Source organism: Cibotium barometz, chromosome 61, assembly GCF_041138505.1.
Source record: "Cibotium barometz isolate CiBa-2024 chromosome 61, ASM4113850v1, whole genome shotgun sequence".
In the NCBI taxonomy this organism is placed as follows: domain Eukaryota; kingdom Viridiplantae; phylum Streptophyta; class Polypodiopsida; order Cyatheales; family Cibotiaceae; genus Cibotium; species Cibotium barometz.
The window spans coordinates 28,234,707-28,257,517 of record NC_141106.1 but is presented as its reverse complement, the minus strand read 5'-3'; the positions used below and the strand labels follow the sequence as shown (position 1 = coordinate 28,257,517).

The window sequence follows — 22,811 nt, the reverse complement described above, 5'->3', positions numbered from 1 at the left end:
GCTAATTAGTGTAAAATTTGGACTTCTTCTTCAAAGTTGTAGCCCATAATGCAATTTTGCTACCCACAAAATCTCATTAGAAGCTGACTTGTGGTTGGTGAGATATGATTTCTCGCAAAAAAGCTATCTTGACGATACACACCTTGAGAAGTGTATTGAGAAACAATAAAGGTGTGAGATTATTTTGTGGAGAATATGTGGGGAGGATTTCTTTAGGTTCTCACTCTCTCTCTCTCACTCTCTCTCTCTCATACACACACTAAGGGATACACGTACACACTGAGGGATACACGTACACACTGAGAGAGAGAGAGAGTGCGAAACCTTGTGTGTGTATTTTTTTATAGAGAGAGAGAAGGGGTATGCTATTCTCTTTCTTTACAAACACACATATAAACATGTGCATGTGCACACATATATACATACATACAAATGCACACATATATACATGTGCATGGAGAGAGAGAAGGGGTATGCTATTCTCTTTCTTTACAAACACACACATATATACATGTACATGGAGAGAGAGAAGGTGCATATATACATGTGCATGGAGAGAAGGTGCATACATACATACATATACACACATATATATATATACATAGATATATATATATATATAGAGAGAGAGAGAGAGAGAGAGAGAGAGAGAGGAGGAGGAGGAGGAGGAGGAGGAGGGGTGGCTAGGTGACCTGCACACACGAGTTACATACTGGCACAAGCTAAGGAATCATGAGAAAAATGATGCTGCGGGTGGGTACGCGTTACCATCAACCTCCCAAAATCTCCTTCCTCCTATCTACTCCACAAACACTAAAGCGACAATAAAACCCCACACGCACAAAGGCCAACTTTCTTTACAAAGAAAAAATAATAATTTGTTCGTTAAAAATAAAAAATCCCAGCAGCGGCGCCACCTTTCTTAAAGAGTTGAAGAGGCCATTAAATTCAGCTATTTAAAAGCCTGCTTCGAGAAAGACTAGAAGAAATAGAGTTTCTGAGAGAAAGCATGGTGAGTTGGTAGCTCACGTTTTCCCTATTTTTTATTTCCTCTATGAGATTTTCCGCTTGCTTGTTTTTTTTTTTTTAAAGAATTATTTTTTCTTTTTCTTTGGGCACTCTTCTTTTCTAAATCTAAATTTTGCTTTCACAGTTAAACCCATTTTTTGGGTGTCTGTGTGTGGTTTTGATTTTGATTTTGTTTTTGTGTCTTGTTTTTGTTTTTGTTTTTGTTTTTTTTGTGCTTTTCTGCTTTTTGGGCATTCTTTGCATGCTGCCCAACCGTCACCCTCCTTGTTTTTTTTAAATGCATTTTGAGCCCAGCCACCAGCTCTTCACCTTAGTTTGAGAGCTGTACAAAACCTTTTATGCTTCGTGCCGGCTAAGGATTGTGGCTCTCCCCCTAGCTAGCCTCTTCTGGGCTCCAACACAAGCACAAGGTTTCTCTTTAATTTTTTCTTAATTTGCCTCTAATTGCTTGCATTTAATCAGGTTGTATAAATGCAAGCTTATATCTGATTAGCTACCTTGAGTACATAATCTGCCTATATTTGCTTTCTTTGAGTAAGTGAGCATATATGCTTTCTAACTATATGTAACAATTGCTTACATTTAATCATTTCATCTAGTTTTAGTTGCTTCCATTTTATTTGAACCTTATGCTTTATATAAGCGCAGTTATCAATGCAAATAACCACATAATCAACAAATATATATGCCCCAATGTCTTGCAGGAGAAGAGCTCAAACATGCTAATTTGATGGGTCCACATGAGCAGCTTCGATACTTGGTAGGCGGGAAGGGCGTTGATTATGTCATTTACTGGAGGCTTAGTGATGATCAAAGGTACAAAAAGCTCTATAAATACCGTCAGCTACTTTGTTAAGAGAGATTCCCTTTCTGTAAAACCACGTGTACATAGTTGCAGAACTCCTTTTGGGTACTGCCATGTATAATACGGCATTCTAAACATGCCTTAACTGGGCACATACTTAAACCCCCTTATATGTTGCAGTGTTTATGGTACCAAATGGTATGTTCCGTACCTTTCAGTACTCTTGTGTGAAGTGAAAGCTTTAAACCGAGCATAGTAGATACTAGACATTTTCAGGAGTCCCCTCACCATCTCATACTGTATGGATAAGGAAGCATGCATTTTTTTTTTTTTTTGGGGGGGGGGGGGTGGGTGGGTGTATACGGGTCTGTTTTGTGTGCTCCCCACCTCTTTGCACCTGCATCTGGCACTCTTGAAGTAACTGTCCCCTCATCATGCATAATTGGCCAATGGATGTATCGTACCAATAGCTTGAAGCTATAGCACAGGCATGCATGCATGTATTTATGCATTTAACTTCTCCTCTGTTGGTGGATCCAATGATGTATGCATTCCAACAATCCCATGGGTGTTCTTACAGGTCCGTTGAGTTGACAGGTTGTTGTTGCAGTGGCGCAACGGCACAACTCCTACCAGAAACAGAATTCATTTCACCTGCAACTTACTTGGAAGGCCTAAAGTGCCCCGACAATGCAGTCCAACATGTCAAGCTCAAAGTTTGTGAATTTTTGATGCAGATACCATTGTCAATCCCTCTGGATTCTGGGTAATCTAATCTAAACATGCCTACTAGGCCTCGAACTGTGATATATCATAAGCTATGAAGGCATTTTCTTAACCATAATGTAATACTAAACTCTGTGTGTGTGTGTGGAGTGGGGGGATTCAAATAATATTATGCTAATGTAATACTAAACTCTGTGTGTGTGTGGAGTGGGGGGATTCAAATAATATTATGCTGTCGAATGGCGCAGAATACATGGTCAGGTGTTGTTTACGGGCCAACCACGGTGGGTTAATCTTACAAGTTCTGACACATGTTCGTCAAAGGTATGGGCTCTCTTTAGACTTCAACTTGTGATGCCATAAGACAACATTCTAGGCTGTATGGTTTTGTTGCCGCTTGTGTGGTTTTTACCGAAAAAGTAAGGTGTTGGAGGCTGAGATCTGCAGGAGGTTTCTCAGGCCAAAGTCTATGTTCCTATGCCAACTGGACTTATTGAGCTTGGTCTATCGAATCAAGTGAGGTTTCCTTTACCTTTCTCAATTGTCTATTGGATTAAAAATGCATTCATTGTTGGTAGATTTTGGTGCAGCAAAAATCATGCCCTTTGGGCCCTTTAGGTTGATACTGCTTGTTAATGGCAAGTCAAAGATAGGAAGGAGCAGGCATGACATATGATAGGAGATTCAAAGCCTTTTTTATTGGTCTAGCATAGTGCCCCTTTTGGTTGAGATCTCCCTACCTTTTGGTTTGAGATCTCCCTTTGTATGATTTTATATTACTTACTAGAAGTCTCTAGGAAGCAGTGGGCACGGAGGCACATTCAAGGGCAGCCGGGCTATTTTATCAGCAAGCGTAGGTACATGCAGACCAACAGGTGACAAGTAGTAGGGGATTCTTTGGAGCGTATAATCAAGGCTCCTTACCCCCATTTTGTGGCGATCAGCATTACGAAGACCTAGAGGCAGCTCGGGCAGCAGATCCTGCACTATTTATGCATGACCGAATGGGAGCTCACTTTATCACTTGTGGTGCGGTTGCTTGGGCATGGTAGAGGATCCTGCACCTATTTACGCACAACTGAATGGGAGCTCACTTTATCACTTGTGGTGCGGTTGCTGGGGCAAAGGAACCGGGCCCCACACCTTGCAAGGAGGATTGCAAGGAGGACATCACAGGCCTGGCACTCCTTTTGGAGTATGTCTGATCTCCCAAATTGTCATCAAAATACTTGAAAGGCTGTGAGGAAGAGGCTTAGAATATAAAGGCATATGAAAGAAAAAGAAGGGGAAAAGGCTGTGTCTAAGGCTAAAGGAGGAGGTGGTTTTAGATACAAGTTAAGCACGGAGGCTAGGAGGCTAACAAGGCTTTCAGCGAATAGGTTTATGACTGCTGCTAATCCTGCAGCTTAAGAGTTTGGGTTTGCATAATGAATCGACTGTATTGTGTTGTCAAGATTGCATTCTCGAGTTGTCAAGATTGCTTAGAGAAGGCAGCATTAGAGTTTATGACTAACAAGGCTTCTATCGAATAGGTTTATGACTAACAAGGCTTCTATCGAAGAATAGGTTTATGACTGCTGCTTATCTTGCAGCTTAAGAGTTCCAGTATGCATAATGAATCGATTGTATCATGTTGTCAAGATTGCGTTCATGAGTTCTCAAGATTGCTTAGAGAAGGCAGCATTAGAGTAATTTCCCAAGAACTTAAATAAAGTCAATTTAGAGATTGCTTAGAGAAGGCAGCATTAGAGTAATTTCCCAAGAACTTAAATAAAATTAATTTAGAGATCTCAGGCTTGTGCCGACTAGTGAGAAAATTAAAGATCAATCTTCTTAAACTACTTTTGGATTCAACCTGCAACTTGCTCGTACCATCAAACACATCTCAGGTTATGAAGGCATCTGTTTTTCACCATACATTGAACACTTATATACATACATAACCTAACAGACTATACATTTGCTTGTCCACGTTTTTGTGTGTGTGTGTGTGTGTGTGTGTGTGTGAGAGAGAGAGAGAGAGAGAGAGAGAGAGAGAGAGAGAGAGAGAGAGTGTGTGTGTGTATTAAACAGCTACGAAATACCCAAATGGTCAATGAGACTGAAAATGAGTACATGTTGTCCATGAATAACTGGATGTCAGAAACATGAAAAAAGAAACATTTACCAGATAGAATGGGCCCACGTACTACATGAACCCGTGTATACAAAAAGAGAGTTAAAGCTCATCCTTCTCCTGAATAGTGTACAGTGCAGCAATGTGCACCTCCTGTGGTGGACATGAACCTGTGTATACAAAAAGAGAGTTAAAGCTCATCCTTCTTCTGAATGGTGTACAGTGCAGCAATGCTCACCTCCTGTGGTCGTACCTCTCTAGTCTGAGGATGTCCTGGATCTGCAGCTGGCGGATGTAGGGTCCAGATCTCTGTGGGCGGGGACGTCCGGCTCTCTGGAGGGACTGCCTCTCTGTAATAACTCCCAAGGTGCATGGTATACAAAAAGAGAGTTAAAGCTCATCCTTCTTCTGAATGGTGTACAGTGCAGCAATGTTCACTTCCTGTGGTGGTACATTTCTATGGCGTCTGAGGGTGTCCTGGATCTGCAGCTGGCGGATGTAGGTTCTAGATCTCTGTGGGCGGGGACTTCAGGCTCTCTGGAGGCACTCTCTGTAATGACTCCCTGGGTGCATGGTGCCAGAGGGTTGCAGGCTGATTTTGATATGTGTTATCGCTCTCCTCAATGAGACTTCAGAGTTATTATGCAAATTAAACATGCTCAAATAGATGTCTTGGTGTTAACTACATTTGCAATCTGTGTGTGTGTGTGAGCGTGCATGTGCGCACCCATGTGTGTGTGCACACATGCACACACCCATGTGTGTGCATGTGTGCGCGTCTGTGTGTGTTGCCTGTGAACTGGAACTTAAGATTTATTCCTTTGGTTGCTGGCAAATTGGAATGTGTTCATATAGATGTCTCCATTTCAACAATATTTCAACCTTGATGGCAGGCCATAGAAAATCCCTCACTCATTCAACTAGTGATGGATAAATGCGGGGATATATGGCTGGGAAGCAACACAAATCCCTTGGTCGAAAGTGAAAGGGTGGCTTTACAAGGACAACAATTCCAATCAGGAAGCAACAAAGGGTCTTTTGAGATGAATAGCTTCTTTGGTGGGGTGAACATGGCACCAATGGTAGTCAGCATGCCAGAATCACCGCTAACTTCAGGGTTTGGTAAGGACTTGCAAAATTTCCAAGGATTACTTGAAGACAAGTCTATGAAGAAATACCACACAAATGTAGGTATTTGTGGAGGGAATGGAGACCCAAAAGGCTACCGCTACGATGTGACTTCAAGTGGAAACAATCAGTTCCCTTGGACGCCATCCACAGACTTGGGCACGTGGAGTCATGAAGCTCAAATACATGAGAATAATCTTTCTATCCAAATGGGTTCACAGAAGCTCAACTTCTCTGGGCAAACAAGCCAAGCACCATCCTTCTCAAGCCAAAAGCAACGGCATGACCTTTTTGAAGGGATAGGTGACTCTATCCATCCAGAAAGAGCCATGTTGCCGGCTGATCAGAATTTTCCTGATATCATCATACCTGTGGCTTCAAATTATCCTCACCAAAAGTCTACTTTTATTGACTCTCCCCATGCAAGTGGTCTATCAAAGGAGGTTTCCGATAGGGACGTGAAGCAGGAGATGCGTGCTGACTCATCTGATTGCAGTGACCAAATGGAGGATGATGAAGAGAAAGGAGTTGCGAGGTCGGGACGAAGACATTTGTCCAAAAACCTAGTTGCTGAGCGCAAACGGCGGAAGAAATTGAATGAACGCCTCTATTCCTTGCGTGCATTGGTGCCTAAGATCACTAAGGCAGGTGTTTTTTCTACATACTAAATCTTGCCAGCAAACAAGCTAGGAATCACTACAGGTCTGCCTATTTTGGGTTTGTCGTTGATGTGAGTGCTTTTGGGGATGCATGTCTGGATGAGTTTTCTTGTTTGTGTGGAGCAGTCTGTATATGCATAATGGTTGCATGTGCGTGTACGTGTTTGTGTTTTTTTTCAAGTTTGAGCTCTTTTGTTTAAATAAATGTGTGTGTGCATATTTACATGGTGCATGTGTGCATGCAGTTGAATGTGTATTTGCGTGCACGCGCGCGCGTGTGAGTGAATCTGTGGGTATGTGTTTTCAATTTTGAGCTCCTTTGTTTTGATAAATGGGTGTCTGCATGACTGCGCATGGTGGTTGCAGTGTATTCACAAGCAAATGTGTATATGTGTGTGCATTTGACTTAGAGGTGTTTGAGCAGATGGACAGGGCATCTATTCTTGGAGATGCAATTGAATATGTAAAAGAGCTTCAACAACAAGTCAAAGAGCTACAGGAAGAACTTTTAGAAACAAGAGAAGAGGACATGCAACAGAATCGTGCCTCTTCGCTGCAGCAGGAGGATGGTAGTGGTGGGCATCAAATTGAAGAAAATGGGAATATAGTGAGAGTAGATGAAGTCCAATGCTCATTAAAGACGGACCAAATAAAGATCTCCTGTGAGATTAATGACAGGAGAACTGATGACTTGAACCAGCCTATGCAGGTAAGAAACTGGCCAGATGCAATCTTAGGCTGTTTACAGTAGCCTGCAAATTGCTGATGGCCTCGATTTCCTGCCTATGAACAGCTGTCCCCTATGTTTTGACAGCAATGACACAGGTGGTTTATTATGTATAAGAGGGCCTTAAGTAAGTGTTTGCTTGTCAAAACTATTATTTGTAAGTTGATGTGACAAGATGTTTGTCAAAACCATTGTTAAAAGATGTAGTGTCAAGACCTTACAACCTATGGCTTTGCCAAACTTAAACTTCTTAAGGGCCCTAACAAATATAACCCACCCATCATTGCTGTTAGAAGATCTGTTGGGTGGCCGTCATAATCATTAAGATGTTAACTGATCAGGACTTGTTTTTCGGTTTTCAGGTGGAAGTAAGTAAAATGGATGGACACATATTTAGCTTGAGGATATTTTGTGAGAAAAGGCCTGGTGTTTTTGTCAAGTTAATGCAGGCTCTCGATGTTCTGGGGCTCGATGTCTTGCATGCCAACATAACCACTTTTCGAGGACTTGTTCTAAATGTCTTCAATGCTGAGGTAATGCTTCTAATGAACAGATCATGCAATCATGTTAAATGACATTTTCTTCATGTTTTGCAAAGAGTCTAGATTATTGTTTAGCACAAGAGGCCACTGCTGCAAGCTCAAGTCCTTCAGTTCAGGTTTAATGTGGGCTGTGTTTGGCTGTGGGCAAAGAAGCCCCTGGCTTCTGTATGTTTGCAAGAACCGGCTGGCTGCCCTGACCATAAGGGTACTCCTTTCCTCGATTATACAACACAGTTGGGGTAATGCCCCCTGCGTCACTCAGGGCATGAAAGGATAGATCTATTTGAGTTTTTTTTGGCACCTCTGGGACAGCCATTGCCCATGCACACTTTTCCTCTAGCTGATAGCTCACATTGGGGCCTTGCGGTGGGTGTTTGGCTAGAGAGTATGGGACAAACTACCTCATGCTGGAGATACGGTGCACTGAAGGAGTGGCAATTTTTTTTAAATGGGGTGCACAGTAGGTATTGCAGTGGATGGTGCATACACAGGATAGAGCTAACTGTTCATTGTGATCGTTCTCATTGGTACTGTGAGCTGATCCTGTAACAATCTTCTTAAGAAACTATTCGGGTGTTGCTGGTGTATTCTTGTGTGTTACTTCTGTATTGATTTAAGTGTTGCTAATTAATGTTTCATGCTAGTGGTATTCATTGTTGTTGTGTGTACGACCAGTGAAGAAAGAGAGGCAGAGTAGCCCTGTCTTTTCTTACTGTATGACAACTCGTGAGGTATACCACCCAAGAGTGAACCCCCTCTCTCTTGTGAAGCAATCAGCACATCCCTTTAGCACGGATAGGCAGCCAAGTCTGCTAACGCGGTCATGGTGGAACACTCGTGAGTATCAGGAGCCCCGAGTACTTTTTGCATTAGTCGGTTGAGCTAGTCTAGAAGGTTGAAGATGCTTGGAACATACGTTCCCGTGGGAGTCCAACCAAGAGCCCCCTCACCCTACATTGCTACAGCAGAAGAAAGCTAGTCAAATTTGTCACTCCCTGTAAACCCCCTCCACGTCTGTCCATGGCAAGCAGCCATTAAAAAAAAAAGAGACTTCTTTAAGTAAAATAAATTCATACAAATGGAGATCTCAAACCAAAAGGTAGGGAGATCTCAACCAATCGGGGGCACTATTCCGCCCTAAAATTCCCGTAGGAGTGGAGGAGAAAAAAATACCATGGTATCACTCTCATAAATCTGCTGCGTTTTGTTTGCGCAGCTCTAGAAGATCCCTGTATGCAGGCCCAGGTGGCCAAAAGAGTGTGAACGATGTCACTCCATATACTGCAAATACACTGGCTGTCATAAACATGAATACCCTTGAAGGCCTCTGAGCATATGGTCTTCCAGATATGCCACACCGTAATGCTAGCAATAATCTACTAGGTGGTGTCAATACTCGGTGGAGGTGGTGTGCATCGTAACTGGGGGATATCTTGAAGATAACATCTCTACAGACAAATATAACAGGATCTGTGCCCCTGCCCTCAAAAAGAAGCTGTGGCACCTGTAAGGCCCAGTCACTGAAGGTGCCGATGACCATGTGAAGCGCTTCTTGGCTATGTGTGTAAGTCGTGGTCTAGACTAGGAGGATGCCCAACTACCTAGTGCTTTCTTCCATTCACTTGTCAAACTTCCCACCTATAGGGGCTCAGCACTGAAGATGCCGATGACCATGCTCCAACGCAAAACCTTCTTCCAAATGCTCAGAAGAAGGGGGACTACCTGTTGCTCGGCTGAGATGCCAATCCCAACCTTACACCCGAGGTATCCAACCGGGGGTCCTTGGGGATCCACTGAAATGACTCAACTGGGCGCCAAGCCGGGGTGGGTGATGATCCTACCCAAAAACCACATGACCTGTGCCAGTTGATCTGAGCTCTGGAGGCTAAGGAGAAAGACTCAATGGTGAGGGAAAATACATGAAGGTTCCCCTCCCCTTCCGAGAGGTAGATGGCTGTGTCGTCTGCGAACTCCTGGTCAAGTAGCTCCTCCTGGGATTTGATGGGGAGGTGGAGACCCTGGAATCCTGTTCCTGCGCGGAGAGAAAGCTGCATATCACCTCCGCCACAAAGAGGAAGAGGAAAGTGGCGAGGGGGGCATCCTGGTCTGACTGATCTGGAGATCGGAAACCTGTCCCCTGTGGTCCCCTGGATGAGGATCTGAGTGTGAGCTGCCAAATACAAGGCGGAGACACCTCTAATCCATCCAGCCGGAAAACCCATCCTAAGCATGGTGCCCTCTAGAAAAGCCCAATCAACCCTGTAATAGGCCTTCTCAAAATCCAAAAGTAGAATTGCCATGTCCTCCTTGCGAAGCCTAGCTGTAGCTGTCGCCTCTCAAAAGGTGAAGATGTTATCCAAGATGCTCCTACCCTGAATGAAGCCGGTTTGGGTGACATGGATGAGGTCAGGGAGATGAGAGGCTGCAGGCATTAGCTGATGGCTTTGGTGAGGATTGTTGGATATCAATGCTCCACCCTCATATTAATGTTACAACCCCAAAACACGAGTGATTAGTACAAACCCGCTAAGAGGGGTGCAGGCTAGCTCACCACCCAACCGTAGGTTAGCATCCGTAAACCTCCCTCAAGCTAGAGGCTAAGGCTCCAATTCCCACGAACCATTTCAGTCAGCATTGGTATACCACCAATGCCTGCGTGCTGAGGCCTTCGACGTGACCATCCATGATCCTTCGAATCCGATCATGTTCCTAACAGTAATCCTGGTCCATCATTGGCCATAGATTGAATAACTATGAACAATAATAAGCCAAGTCTCACTTATATAGTGGCTACTACTCCTAAAATTAACTGTCCAGTCATAAATAGCCAGTATACTTGGTATTATCCATGAGCCTTAGTCGCGTGTATTAGCCTGTTTCCTCTAATCCTAGGGCTCCCCTAACCTACTGGATTAGACCACTGATCCTAAAGATTAGTACTAGGTACGTAACATACTTCCCCTCAAACGTTTCCACTCTTGGAAACAAAATCTTTCTAAGAAAGAAAACTGAGAAACCTATGGTGTAAACTAGCTCCCAAAAGTCGAAGACATTGCTAGTCTTGGAAATAAATAGGGGAAACTCAAACTACATCTAACAATTGATTCCATAATCTGGTTCACAATTCATGCATTTTCCACTCATAACTCTACCATAGGAACTTAGTAAATCTGTAGCCACTGTCCCTACAACTATCTCAGTGGAACTAAAACAGAATAACTCGAATGAGAATCGTGAGGAACACAACAATACTCAATCCAACTCTCGAGGAATTGGACAATGTGACATCATAGAGACCATTGTCGTAGCCAATCAAATTACCTATCCTATCAAGATTGGGTAATTCCTCATACCCAATGGATAAAAATAACTTCCCTCTTTGAGAACCATAGAACTATCAGATATCTGGACACTCGTCATAAATGACCTTTGAAAGTGTTCCTATTAGTATTAAGACTGTGTCCAAGCTAGAACACCCATGATATAACTCTCCTACTGTACCATATCCTCTACTAAATGCATGACTGTGAAATTGGCTGTATAGTAGGTCAATTCTTTCTAGGACTACACCTAGAACTACATCTTCAGGTTCTAATTCTCAAGGGAAACTTGGGTTGACACCATTACAAACATAACCTGTTCAGTATTATCATAGGCAGATCCTGACCAATCAAATGATCTCTAGTTGCTGAACATGTGCAATGTCCCACCATAACTAATGTATCCTCTCTGCTGTGTGAAAGACTGAGAACAATCATCATGAGTAGGTGCCTATGATCTATCTCAGTCGACCTTTGACTGCCTTTGTAGGTGCTTCCTAGGAGGGTGATGGGGTGCCACTGCTGAATCTCCAAACGGTCACCACCCTCGTTCAAAATCAAGTGAATCAGCCCCTTAGAGAGTCTCTCTCGCATGTGACTTGAGGCCATGATCTCATTGAAGGCAGCCACCGCACCCCATGTAACATGCGGAAGCTTGGAGGGAGATCGGTAACTTCAATGCTAAGAAATCAGCACACTTGTCGCGATGAAGTTAACGCACAAAACTGAATGTAGATGTGCAGAAAAATAGAGAAAGAGAGAGAGGGAGAAGAGGACACAGTATTGGGTCCTGAATACCCTCTGTAGGGCCCCCACCACGGATGGTGAATTTGCTTTTATTAGAATGATGCAAAACTGAAATAAAAGACTGAACCTGAACCTTCTTGGCTGAGGAAAATCCTCTCCCCTTGACCTTCAATCCTTCACCCCTTCTGCGTTAGCTTTTCCTTGGCTGTCTTGGTCCTTTGATTAGCTTCAGCACTCGGTGAAATATGAGATGAATGGACTGAATCTATGCCATGGGTATTTATACCCCTCCAGGGTGCTGGTCGGCTGTCTAAAACCCAGGCGGCTGACTGAAAATAGTCCCACGACTAGAATATTCAGCATTTAATGCTAAAAAAGCTGCGCATCTCATAAATGGGGGGCTGGCCACCATGTGCTTCTGTCTCTGGCTGCTGGGTAGCCTGTGTGGGCTGCCCCACACCTGGCCGACAGCCCTCTCAGGGTTGGATACCATGTCGCCTGCCTGTCCAGGGGCCCTAGGGCTGGCCTACAGCCCTTCCACCCCATCCCATGGCTGGTGGGCACAGCCAAGGCCTTCCTGGCCCCTATGGGGGTGGTTCTACAGCTCCCCCATGCCCACATATCTGTCCTTGGGGTAGCCCTATGGGCTGGCCCCATTCCTATATGCAAACTCTAACTGTCTACATAGTGGTCTGGCATCCAGTATCAAACCAGATACGCAGAACCACCGACATCATTCCATAGGGAGACTCACAGCGTGGACTAGCACGGTTCTAAACCTCCCTTATGCCCACATTTCTGACCTTGAGGTAGCCCTATGGGCTGGCCCCGTTCCTATATGCAAACCCTAACTGTCTACACAGTGGTCTGGCATCCAGTATCATACCAGGTACATAGAACCACCGACATCATTCCAGAGGGAGACTCATAGCGCGGATTGGCACTGTTTCATGTGCAGGACAATGCACACCTGACCTTGGACGCATGTGCAAGGACAATGCACACCTGACCTTGGACGCATGTGCAAGACAATTCACACCTGACCTTGGACAACTGGAGTGGGACCTTGGCCAACTCGTCCCGAACTAGGCTCACATGGGACCAATTTTCCACCCCAGGCCCTGCACCTTTTGTACAGATATGTCTACGTGGCATCCAAGTGCGGGATGCACGTGACACCCCAGCTTTGCGATGGTGAGGGCCTGCCGTCTCAAAGAAATCACGGGTGACCTTGTCCCATGCCTGAGTCCAAAAGGAGGCCCTAGCATGGTATTGATACTCCACCCTCATCTCCTCGATCGATCGGATCTTTGTGCCGGTTGCCTCCATCTAAGACTCCACCCATGGACTATCTGGGATTTGCTCCTGCAGCTGCTAGAGGGAGGCTAGGCCCCTGGGAAGACTCCTCTCCTGCTTTCTGAGTTTGTCTTGAGTTGCACTCTGTAAAAGCATGTTGATCTCTTGCAGTCCAGAGTCGAGCGCCGGCCGTCGCCTCTCTTGGCCTAAAAGTGAGGGTCTCCGAGATCTCCTCAACCCTTTTGGCGATCTTTGGGTCCTGGATCAAGCAGTTAGGGATGCAAACACTCTGCTGATGCTTTTGTCTCCATGTGTCCTTCAAGAGAAGGATGATTGGTGAATTTTCCATCATAGAGCCTGCAAGAATACCAATGAAACCACCTCTATTGCAAGCCCGCTCATCCACATAAAAAGTAAGGGTCTCCCAAATCTCCTCAAACCTTTTGGCGACCTCTGGGTCCTGGATCAAGCAGTTAGAGATGCAGACACTCTGCTGATGCTTTGGTCTCCATGTGTCCTGCAGGAGGAGGATGACTAGTGAATGATCCAGCGTAGAGCCTGCAAGAATACCAATCAAACTACCTCTATTGCAAGCCCACTCATTCACATAAAATTTGTCAACGCACAAGAGGTTTGGTCCCTGCAGGTCTGATCTCGAGAAGCGAAGGCTTCTCGGTGTGCGGACAAACTCTGGTAAGTGCCATAGATCTTGGCCCCTCAAGCAGAGGACCAGTTCCTCCCAGGCCGTGTACTCACTCCCTGTAATAGCATCCAAGCCCCCTCCCTGCCTGTCCTCTGGGTCCTCCAGCATGTTGAAATCTCCACCTGTGCACCAAAAATTTGCATGGGGAAGTGCTTGTCTCACTTGGGCCAGAACTCAGTCTGCCCCACCACCCTATCGGGTACATAAATGTTGAGGAGACCCACACTGTCCTCCCCAACCTTGAATGTTAGCCACTGTGCCCTCCCCCTGAACAATGATGCCTAAATCTAGCACTAACGGAAGCAGCTGCTCATTGACCGAAATGCACACCCCTCCTTGGTTCCCCTCAGGGTCAAAAGCAGGGGACCAAAAGGTATGGCTGCGTCCGAGAAAAATCTTCTTGCATCTGCGGGTGCGCCTTGTCGAAAGGTGATGTTCCTGCAAGAACAAGAAATCAATTGGGCCGCTCTCTGAAACTCCTAAAGTAGTACCCCTCTTCTACTATGGAAGCCCCTCCCCCATCCCATGAACATTCCAAGAGATGATCTGCATAACTAAGGATGGGAGGAGTGACACCTGCCCAAGACACCCTCTCCATGGAGGGTCTTCAAAGTCAGTTTGGAGGGGGAATAATCACAATCTGTCTAAGGCCGGATGTGGGCCAAGATCCTGTCCTCTGTAAAGCTCTCTACTCTGGCCTTGTAGTAGGCTTGTTGTGTGCTCCATCCGCCGCAATAAAGGAATCGGAAGAAGGGCCTCAAAGGGAGAGTGATTGCCACTTGGAGGAACACATACAATATCATCTCCAAGCTCGGGGCGTCAATGTCTCCATCCTAATATCGGAGGTAGGAGCCTGCTTGTTCCATGGGGCCAGGGTCCAGAATTGGGTGATGATATTGAATAGACGGAAATCTCCCAGATGCTGAGCTAGGGGGACTGCTTGTTGAGAGTGGATGGCGGAGGAGGTAGACTCACAATCCCATTCCCCGTCGGGAGTGATATTGAGAGGGAAAGAGAGGACCACCGCTCCACTGCCTTGGGTCGGGCCAGGTTGCTAACTTTGGAGGGAGTCGGGCCTGGCAGGGGTTTCTGGGAATGGAGAGGGGAGGCTGAGGGAGGGGTGGAAGAAACAAAGGGGGGAGAGGGGGAGGAGGGCTCTGATGGAGGCGAGAGGAGGGGGAAGGAACCACGACCATGACTGTAGGGGGGGATCACGATCGGGCTCGAGGGAGGAGTGGCACCAAGGGGGGGTTTGGAGGGGGAGGAGAACTTGGGGGGGTGGGGGGGGAGGTGGGGGCACTCGCTCTGGAACCTCGAAGGACAAGCCAAGATCTGCAGGAATCTCTTGGGCAGGGGGTCGCCACATCATCCATCTCCTAGTTAGGAACTAAATGCTTATAATGATTGCCAATGGCACTGTTACCTTGGGGGAGTCACCTGCATGGCGATTTGGGTGGCGGCCCTTTTTTTGGGGGCGGGGCGGGGCGGGGCGGGGCGCCTAGGGTGACAGACTACCTATACCAACAGCTAGTGCCCCTCCTCTTGCTAGGCTTGGGAGGGGGGATGGGTAGTAGAAGTCAGCTGGTAGGTGCCTTCACCCTTGTCTCTAGCCGTGCGTCTCCTACTCTTGCCGGTCGCACCTGTTGAGGCCCCGAGCGGTTGTCAGGGAGGGCGTCCTCTGTGAACCTGACGCCGAGGGCAAGATCGAGCAAGGTGACCCATTTGCCTGCAGATGAAACACTGGCCAGAGAGACCAACGTACTCTATCCACCGCTGAAGAATTGGGTTGCCTTGGAGGCTTGGGAGCGCAATAACTTGTAGAAGATCCTCCGGGGAGGCAATGTAGACTTTGATGGACAAGACGCCCACTATCTTGGCCACCACTAATGCAGCCGTTCCTGTGGACTCCAAAACCTACCTTATCGATCGTCCAATTGATCGAATCAGTGGGTGATTGTTACGTCTCGACTGGCCTAGGATTAGGGCTAGGGATGTGTGCTAACCTAAGATTAGGGTTAGGGTTAACCGAGGATTAGGGTTAGGGGCATAGATGGGCGTGCGGACTTGGAGGGTTCACACATGGGCTAAGGACGCTAACAAAAAGAGGTCTAGATTAGCTAAGAGCTTATAATTGATAGCCTGGGGCTAAAAGCTTATAAATAAAGCAGAAAAGCTAATAAATAAAGTAGGCTTGATAGTGGTTTGTGGAGATCTCACATTGGTATCAGAGCCAATATTTGACGCGGAGAGAACCCATGGATGTGAGGGATTGATAGGTTGACGCGTGGGGAGTGCACAAGATAGTGCTATTGCTAGTCACTTTTGCCAAAAAAGCCATGAAAACTCCAAGAAAGGGATCGGACTGTTTTCCTTGTGCAAGAGTCCTGGCATCTCTTTGCCTATGCTTTTTGCCACCCTATGGTAGACATGGATGTTGGAGAGCACGTGGGAAATGTTGCAAGTCATTGTGGAGGTGATGTATGGGCTTGAAGTCCTGGCTGAGTCCCATCCACGTGCATAAAGTGCCGGCTCTTCTATGTGTTCAGGTTTCTCTTTGTCCCATGAGCGTGGCACACAGGTTGCTTTTATTACGCAGCTATGAGCGGCTAAACCCAAGCGTCCTGGCTGTTTGCAGCTATGCATAGGCTGGATACATGGTATCCATTGCCGACTGGGCACATACACGCTAGCCTGGGTGCTGGGATCGGGTGCATATGATCATGCTCTACGCAAAGGCTTGCACATGGGCAAGGCACTGGGCAGCATGGGCGGCATGCACACAGCAAGGGGCACAGCTACAGGCAGCGGCAGCGCATGTGGTAGGACTGGGAGCAGCATGGGCAGCGGTTTAGGCAGGTCGCACAGGTAGGCAGGGGCAGCCTGGACAGTGCACAGCTTTGCAAACGTGGCATGTGGAATTGTGCGAAGAGAGAGAGGAGTGAAGGTCGCTCCTGAAACGCACGGGCAGAGAGAGAGAGAGAGAGAGAGAGAGAGAGAGAGGTCACTCCACTTGCACAGGAGAGGAAAAAAGCATGAGTGTGCTTTTGAGAAAAAAAGATAAATAAAACCGTGAGGTTTTTCTTAGGAAAAAAAAAGCTTAGGTTTTCTTGAAAACCCTGTTTTTTAAAACAAAAGAAGGAACGATGCTTTTTTTCCAAAAAATGGAAGGGTTTTGTGCTATAAGAAAAACACCAAGGACACTTTTTCTCAAAAAGCAGGTTTCTCGCTTTTTCTCGAAAAGGGGCACGTGTTCTCCTGCACAGGGGAAGACTACGACTCTCAAGGTACTCTCTTTGTCATCCGCAAACTCTTCTACCTCGTCACACCCTTCTTATCCTAAAAGTTTTTCTCCTAACCTTTCACTTCTTTCCAGCCCAGAACCCGTTACCTTAGTGCCACTGCTTTTCTCCAAGTTAGCACGCACCATTCATGTGCACTGGATCTATATGGAGTCAGTGAGCAGTAATCCCGTGAAGTCATCCGGCACAGTAAGAACATGGAGTCTGTCGGCGATGATGACTTTGACCAAGTGATCGGACAAAAAGAGGGTACATAAGCTGAGACTCCAACCCAGAACCTACCTAGCATATGTGAAAACTTTCATGCTAGCCATTTCACCAAATAGTCATTGCTACTAGACCTATTTTCGATTGAATATTTGAATCTTAAAAACATGCATGTCTACCTAGTTTACCATCCCTACTTCAGTAATTTTCCTAATTTAGCACCCTTAATTTAGTAATCCCTAGTTTACCCTTCCAAGTTTACGAGACTCCGTTGCCGAGTTTACCAATTTCCCGAGTTTACCAATTTCTCTAGTTCACTAGCCCCACAGTCACATCAGTAACCCTAGTTTACTTCTTGCCGGTAACCCCTAGTTTATCCTCCGTAGTTTACTAGGATTGGATTGCCGAGAAATAGCAGCAAACGGCGAGATCATATGTGAGCATATATCCCATCTGCCATGGCCATTTAAGGCCCTGTGTTACTTAGTCGCGGGGCGGGATGCGTTGGTACATGCATTGTAGAAACGGGGAAAAGGGGTGTCTAAGCACGGGCAACGTGGAGGAGGTGTGTAAGAAATGGTACACAATCCTTAGCCGTGGTCATACTAATCGTACTTCATGGAGTAGAGGAATGGGGGGGGTAGCATCTCACCTTCTGTCACATGCACTCTGCACTCAGTGCATGGTGACAAGATGGCTCATCATCAACAGTGCAACATTTGTACATTATTAGAACCCAGTAGGATGATATTTGTCGTATGCCATGACCCCATTGTATATCCTCATCAGTCCAAGATAAGTCAGGCACGAGCTACGTAGGTCATTCCTCAGCCTTAGCGGGTTAGTCAATCAGTCAAGTCCCTTAATCCACTTGGAGAGAATCATTCATGTATATAGAGTCAGTAGAAGCCTTAGGGTTTGCATCAGAAAGCACTCTGCATCCTGCATAATATGCATTCATATGCCTGTGCATCATTTAGAACATCCTAGAAGCCTTGGGGAATTTACTAGGATTTATTTGGTATTTTTTCCATATTTTATGGTATTTATTTAGCATTTATGGTCATTTATAAATATAAATGTTATTAAATAAATGACCAGCCAACTTGACCAGTCCCTAGTTAGTATAAATAGGCTTCCATAGGGCTTAGTTCATCATTCAGTCTACATAGAGCTAGGCTCCTTCATCCTCAGCCTTAGGAGCATCCCCGCCTTCAGCCCTAGACTAATCTAGCCCCATTGGAGCTTCTGCGTTTGCTTCTCCAGCCAGGAGGTCTTGCGTTTTGCTTCCAATCAGCATCTACAGTTCAACGCAGCAGTCCAACAGCATCAGCAGTCCAATGTAGCAGTTCAGCAGCTCTACAGTCCCTTGCAGATCTAGGCGCAGCCATACAGTCCATAGGCGCCTGCATTCAGCACTCTTTCAGGCCCCAGATCAGCATCAATACTTGCGTTTTTGCACATAACAGAGCCGACTGCAGTTCAGTCCAGTCCAGCTTGCGTTTACAGTTCTACAGCAGTCCTACCTGCGTTTTCAGTCCTGCATCAGTTCTACAGCAGTTCCTCCACCTATGTGCATCATCCACACATGCTTCAGTCATCTGGTGAAGGTAACACATCATTCATAAGCATTCTTAGCATATTTACATAGCTTAGAATAGTCCACCGCAGTCCCTTCTCAGCCTCAGGTGTGCAGCCCTTCCTCATGCCCTTGGGAAGAGTGCATAGGCTCGAGATCCGTTCATTGAGGTGTTTCTACAGCCGTGTACAGTTCAGCTAGGCTTCCGGTCCTCCGAGATCTTGCGTTTGGCTTATCTGCAATCCACAGTCATTCTCTCTAAAGTAATAAAGCAAATACTATCTCGTTATCGGGATAGGGGGCCCTTGAGTGGGTAATTTGGGACCCAATCTGGTGTACAGTTCTCATATATCTCTCTCTCATCTCTTTAAAGTTTGAAGTATTAAAATGGATTGCTAAACTCACGAAACTCAGGATACAGAAGACGGTGTGAGCATTTGTGTGACAGGATCCTCCAATACGAAGACTTCCGCTGCATATTACACCTTCCACATGGAGAGAGAGAGTTTAAAAGAAATTCGTTACAAATTTCTCAAAGGTCAAACAACAAGAGCCCCCAGCAAACACTGGGAAATGGAAAATGGCTCCAAGTATACCCACTACATCTCACAAATCAGCCACGTACACAAGAATTTAGTTTTTGCAGAGAGACGACAAGGGACACCCAGCTTTGTGACAGAGCCAGTACCACAGTAAGCCATCTGCTTCATTGCTGCATTTCGCCTAAGCATGCCTAAGCTCTCATCATTACTTTAAGCCCAGTAATTGTTCCAACTTGAGCTGCCTTCTGTTGGAGGTGCAAATCTTGCATGGGTAGTGGGGATGGACGGCTTAAGGGTGCAAACTGACAAAGACCCTTTCATTCCTTCCCTTCTCCCTTGTGCAAGGCTTAAGTCTACTCTTGGATGGCTAAGGGTGCAAATCGGCAAAGACCCTTCCATTCCTTCCCTTCTTCCTCTTCTACAAGGCCCAAGTGTTCCCATTTTGGTTAACACTTCCCACCCAACCTAAGATAAGATGAGATTGGAGATGAGACGATGGCACAGGGATTTAAAATCAAAGAGGATCTGTCAAGTGTGTCCTATTGGAGTGCAAAGGACAGAACAGCCCACCTTGCTGGAGTGCATCGCACAGACACCTTTCCGTACACATTGCCTTTATATCATCGACCATGGAGAAAACGTCCACTCCTTCCTTTGCAAGGGGGAAAGACCCTTGCCATAGCTGCATTCATAAAAAAGGTGCTCCGACACTGAGAGGCACTGCTTGGTTCTTGCTGCACACACACAAAGTATCAACACCTAGTCATCTCTGTTTTTTTCTGCCCCAAAATGAGCAGAGTACAAACACTGCTACAGCAGTAGAAGAAACACAACATAGAGAGGTGCTTCCTCGGTGGCTGGCGGCTCTTGGAGGAAGACTACAGTGCTTCTTCTTTCAGATAACATTTGTACTGCTTTTGATTGGGTCTCATAGGCCATATTCAGCCTCAGCAGACATTAACTCTCTCTCTCTCTCTCTCTCTCTCTCTCTCTCTCTCTCTCTCTGCACGTGTGCATAGAGAGTGGAGAGAGTTTCAAAGATGTCATGAATAAAGATAAGTACAGTTAACAGATACCAAACTGGATTTTATTTTTGATGATGTGCAGATAAGGGATAAGGAGTTGATGCAAGCAGAGCAAGTGAAGGAGTCTTTAATGGAGATGACTTCTTTGTGTGAATCTCGTACTAACTGCATTCTGGGTGATTTGCCTTTGGACAAGGATCTTTTAGCTCCAGTTAACATCTAAATTTATGCATATAAACTTGGGACTGAATCATACAAGCAAGTCCCTTCTTTATGAATCTATTAGATGATGGCATTGAAGTTGAAAAGCTAATGCTCAAGCTAGAGTTTTGGAGGTTTGGTGGGGTCTTTGTTTGTATATGTTGTGTTTGTGAAGATGATAGAGGGATTAAGAGTATGATGGATTTTAAGAGCTTAGATTGGTGCACTGATTTCCCTGCATATGGCATCGAGAAAATATAAGGGGGATTCACACCTGTCTGTGGACACAAGCCTTGGGGATCGTGGCAAAGAATGATTTGTTTAAAACATGTGTCTGGTCTCTCTAGAACACAATGGGCATTCAACAGCCATAGCATACTGTGGGTGAAAACAACACTAAAAAGAGACCCATGTAGATCCGAGTATCAAAAAGGCGGCCTCAAAGTTAGTGGTGGAGGCATGGCCACAGGGTGGATAGTGTCATAGAAGAATGGAGGCCCTTAAGGCCTAAATAGGGACACGGCCCATGAGACTAAATAGGCAATATCAAGAACTATATGAAATTGCACTGGCACACTTTGGTTTGCACGGGGATGGGCATGGAGCGAGCCTTTTGGAGCAAGCTTTTTTTGACAACCATTTTGTCTCTATACCCTTTATTACCCCTGTCCTCCCCCAACCCAGCCCAACATAAACCAGCCCTCATTCCACTCTCCTCTCTCCTCTCTCCTCTCTCTCTCTTTCCCCGCCTCTTCTTCTTCTTCTCTCTCTCTCTCTCTCCCCTCTTCAACCACTCTCTCTCTCTCTCTCTCTCTCTCTCTCTCCACTTCCACATATATATATATATATATATCACTTTCTTTGCTCTTTTCTCTCTTTACCTCTCTCCATCTACATGTCTTATATATATATATATATATACATATATATCGCTTTCTTTGCTCTTTGCTCTCTTTACCTCTGTCCATCTATATCTCTCCACTTATTCTCTCTCTCTCTCTCTCTCTCTCTCTCTCTCTCTCTCCACTTCCACATATATATATATATATCACTTTCTTTGCTCTTTTCTCTCTTTACCTCTCTCCATCTACATGTCTTATATATATATATATATACATATATATCGCTTTCTTTGCTCTTTGCTCTCTTTACCTCTGTCCATCTACATCTCTCCACTTATTCTCTCTCTCTCTCTCTCTCTCTCTCTCTCACACACACACACACACACACACATAAAGGCCATGATCCACCCGAGTTCAAGTCCCACTATTGGTCGTATATGCCCTCGTGTTGCATTCTACCGACATTAATATATATATATATATATATATATATATCTTCTTCTTCTTCTTCTGCTCCCCCTCCCCCTCCTCCTCGTGTTTGTGCTCCTCCTCCTCCTTCAAGCAATAGCTATGTTCGCTATCTACCCATGCAATTTTTTATACAAAGAAGCTCATACTCTCTCTCTCTCTTATATACATATTGATGGTATTAAAGAAACATTTATTGATCCTACTTTGATACACATATTGATGTTATTACAAAAATATTTTTCTCTTCCATTTTGATACACTCAAACTTCATTAAATCTTCAACGTTCTAAAATCAAGAGAGTGATGTGTCGTTTATTTTAATTTCCACATTACAATAGTACACTAAGCACTATCTCGTTTTTTTTTAAAACCTTTTTTTTTCAATGCCTATTCGAAAGATAACTTTTTCATTGTCGGTGTCATAGCCATATACACACCAAGTTCCTATTGCAGTACTCAATTTCAAATTTCATTGATTCTTCGAACGATCCTTCTCCATTCATTTTCTCTTAAAACGACGACTTTGCTTTTAGAGTTCGCTTCATACAATCCAAGATTTCTTGATCTTCTTCTTCCTTGCTCCTTCATCTTAGCTAAGATCATATAGATGGCAAAAGGTAAGAGAGAAAATCAAGTTAGCAAGCCTTGTGAATTAATTAACTTATAGATTAATTAAATGTAAGGTAATAATAAATTAGATTTCTCAGGTTGAATTAATAAATATTAAAGAGATAATATCAGAACATAGAGAGAATTGTTATTATATATTAATGGTTGGTATATCCTTAAGTTGAGGATATGCGAAGGCGTAAATGTAATTAAAGGTATGTGAACTTCTTAGTCTCAA

General features: G+C 45.0%; 1 protein-coding gene across 2 annotated transcripts; it reads left to right on the top strand.

Moving 5' to 3' along the window:
• The first annotated feature begins 939 nt into the window (after positions 1-939).
• Positions 940-20,831, top strand: LOC147604720 (transcription factor ABORTED MICROSPORES-like). 2 transcript variants are annotated; one of them, XM_086794943.1, is made up of 9 exons: positions 940-1,012; positions 1,734-1,845; positions 2,415-2,600; positions 2,809-2,884; positions 3,008-3,076; positions 5,570-6,448; positions 6,888-7,172; positions 7,553-7,723; positions 20,533-20,831. In XM_086794943.1, exons 2-9 carry the CDS (start codon positions 1,760-1,762, stop codon positions 20,671-20,673), a joined length of 1,893 nt encoding a protein of 630 aa, XP_086651069.1. In that variant the 5' UTR covers positions 940-1,012; positions 1,734-1,759; the 3' UTR covers positions 20,674-20,831. The 2 variants fall into 2 exon arrangements, with proteins under 2 accessions (XP_086651069.1, XP_086651068.1); XM_086794942.1 differs by lacking the exon at positions 940-1,012 and adding an exon at positions 1,280-1,439.
• Positions 20,832-22,811: the final 1,980 nt, after the last annotated feature.

What these genes read in the sequence shown, in the direction of transcription:
- LOC147604720 (XM_086794943.1), top strand. Translation starts at nt 1,760, where the DNA reads ATGGGTCCACATGAGCAGCTTCGATACTTGGTAGGCGGGAAGGGCGTT. An exon ending in AGGCTTAGTGATGATCAAAG is followed by an intron (nt 1,846 to 2,414) that starts GTACAAAAAGCT and finishes GTGTTCTTACAG; the next exon opens with GTCCGTTGAGTTGACAGGTT. An exon ending in TAAATGTCTTCAATGCTGAG is followed by an intron (nt 7,724 to 20,532) that starts GTAATGCTTCTA and finishes GATGATGTGCAG; the next exon opens with ATAAGGGATAAGGAGTTGAT.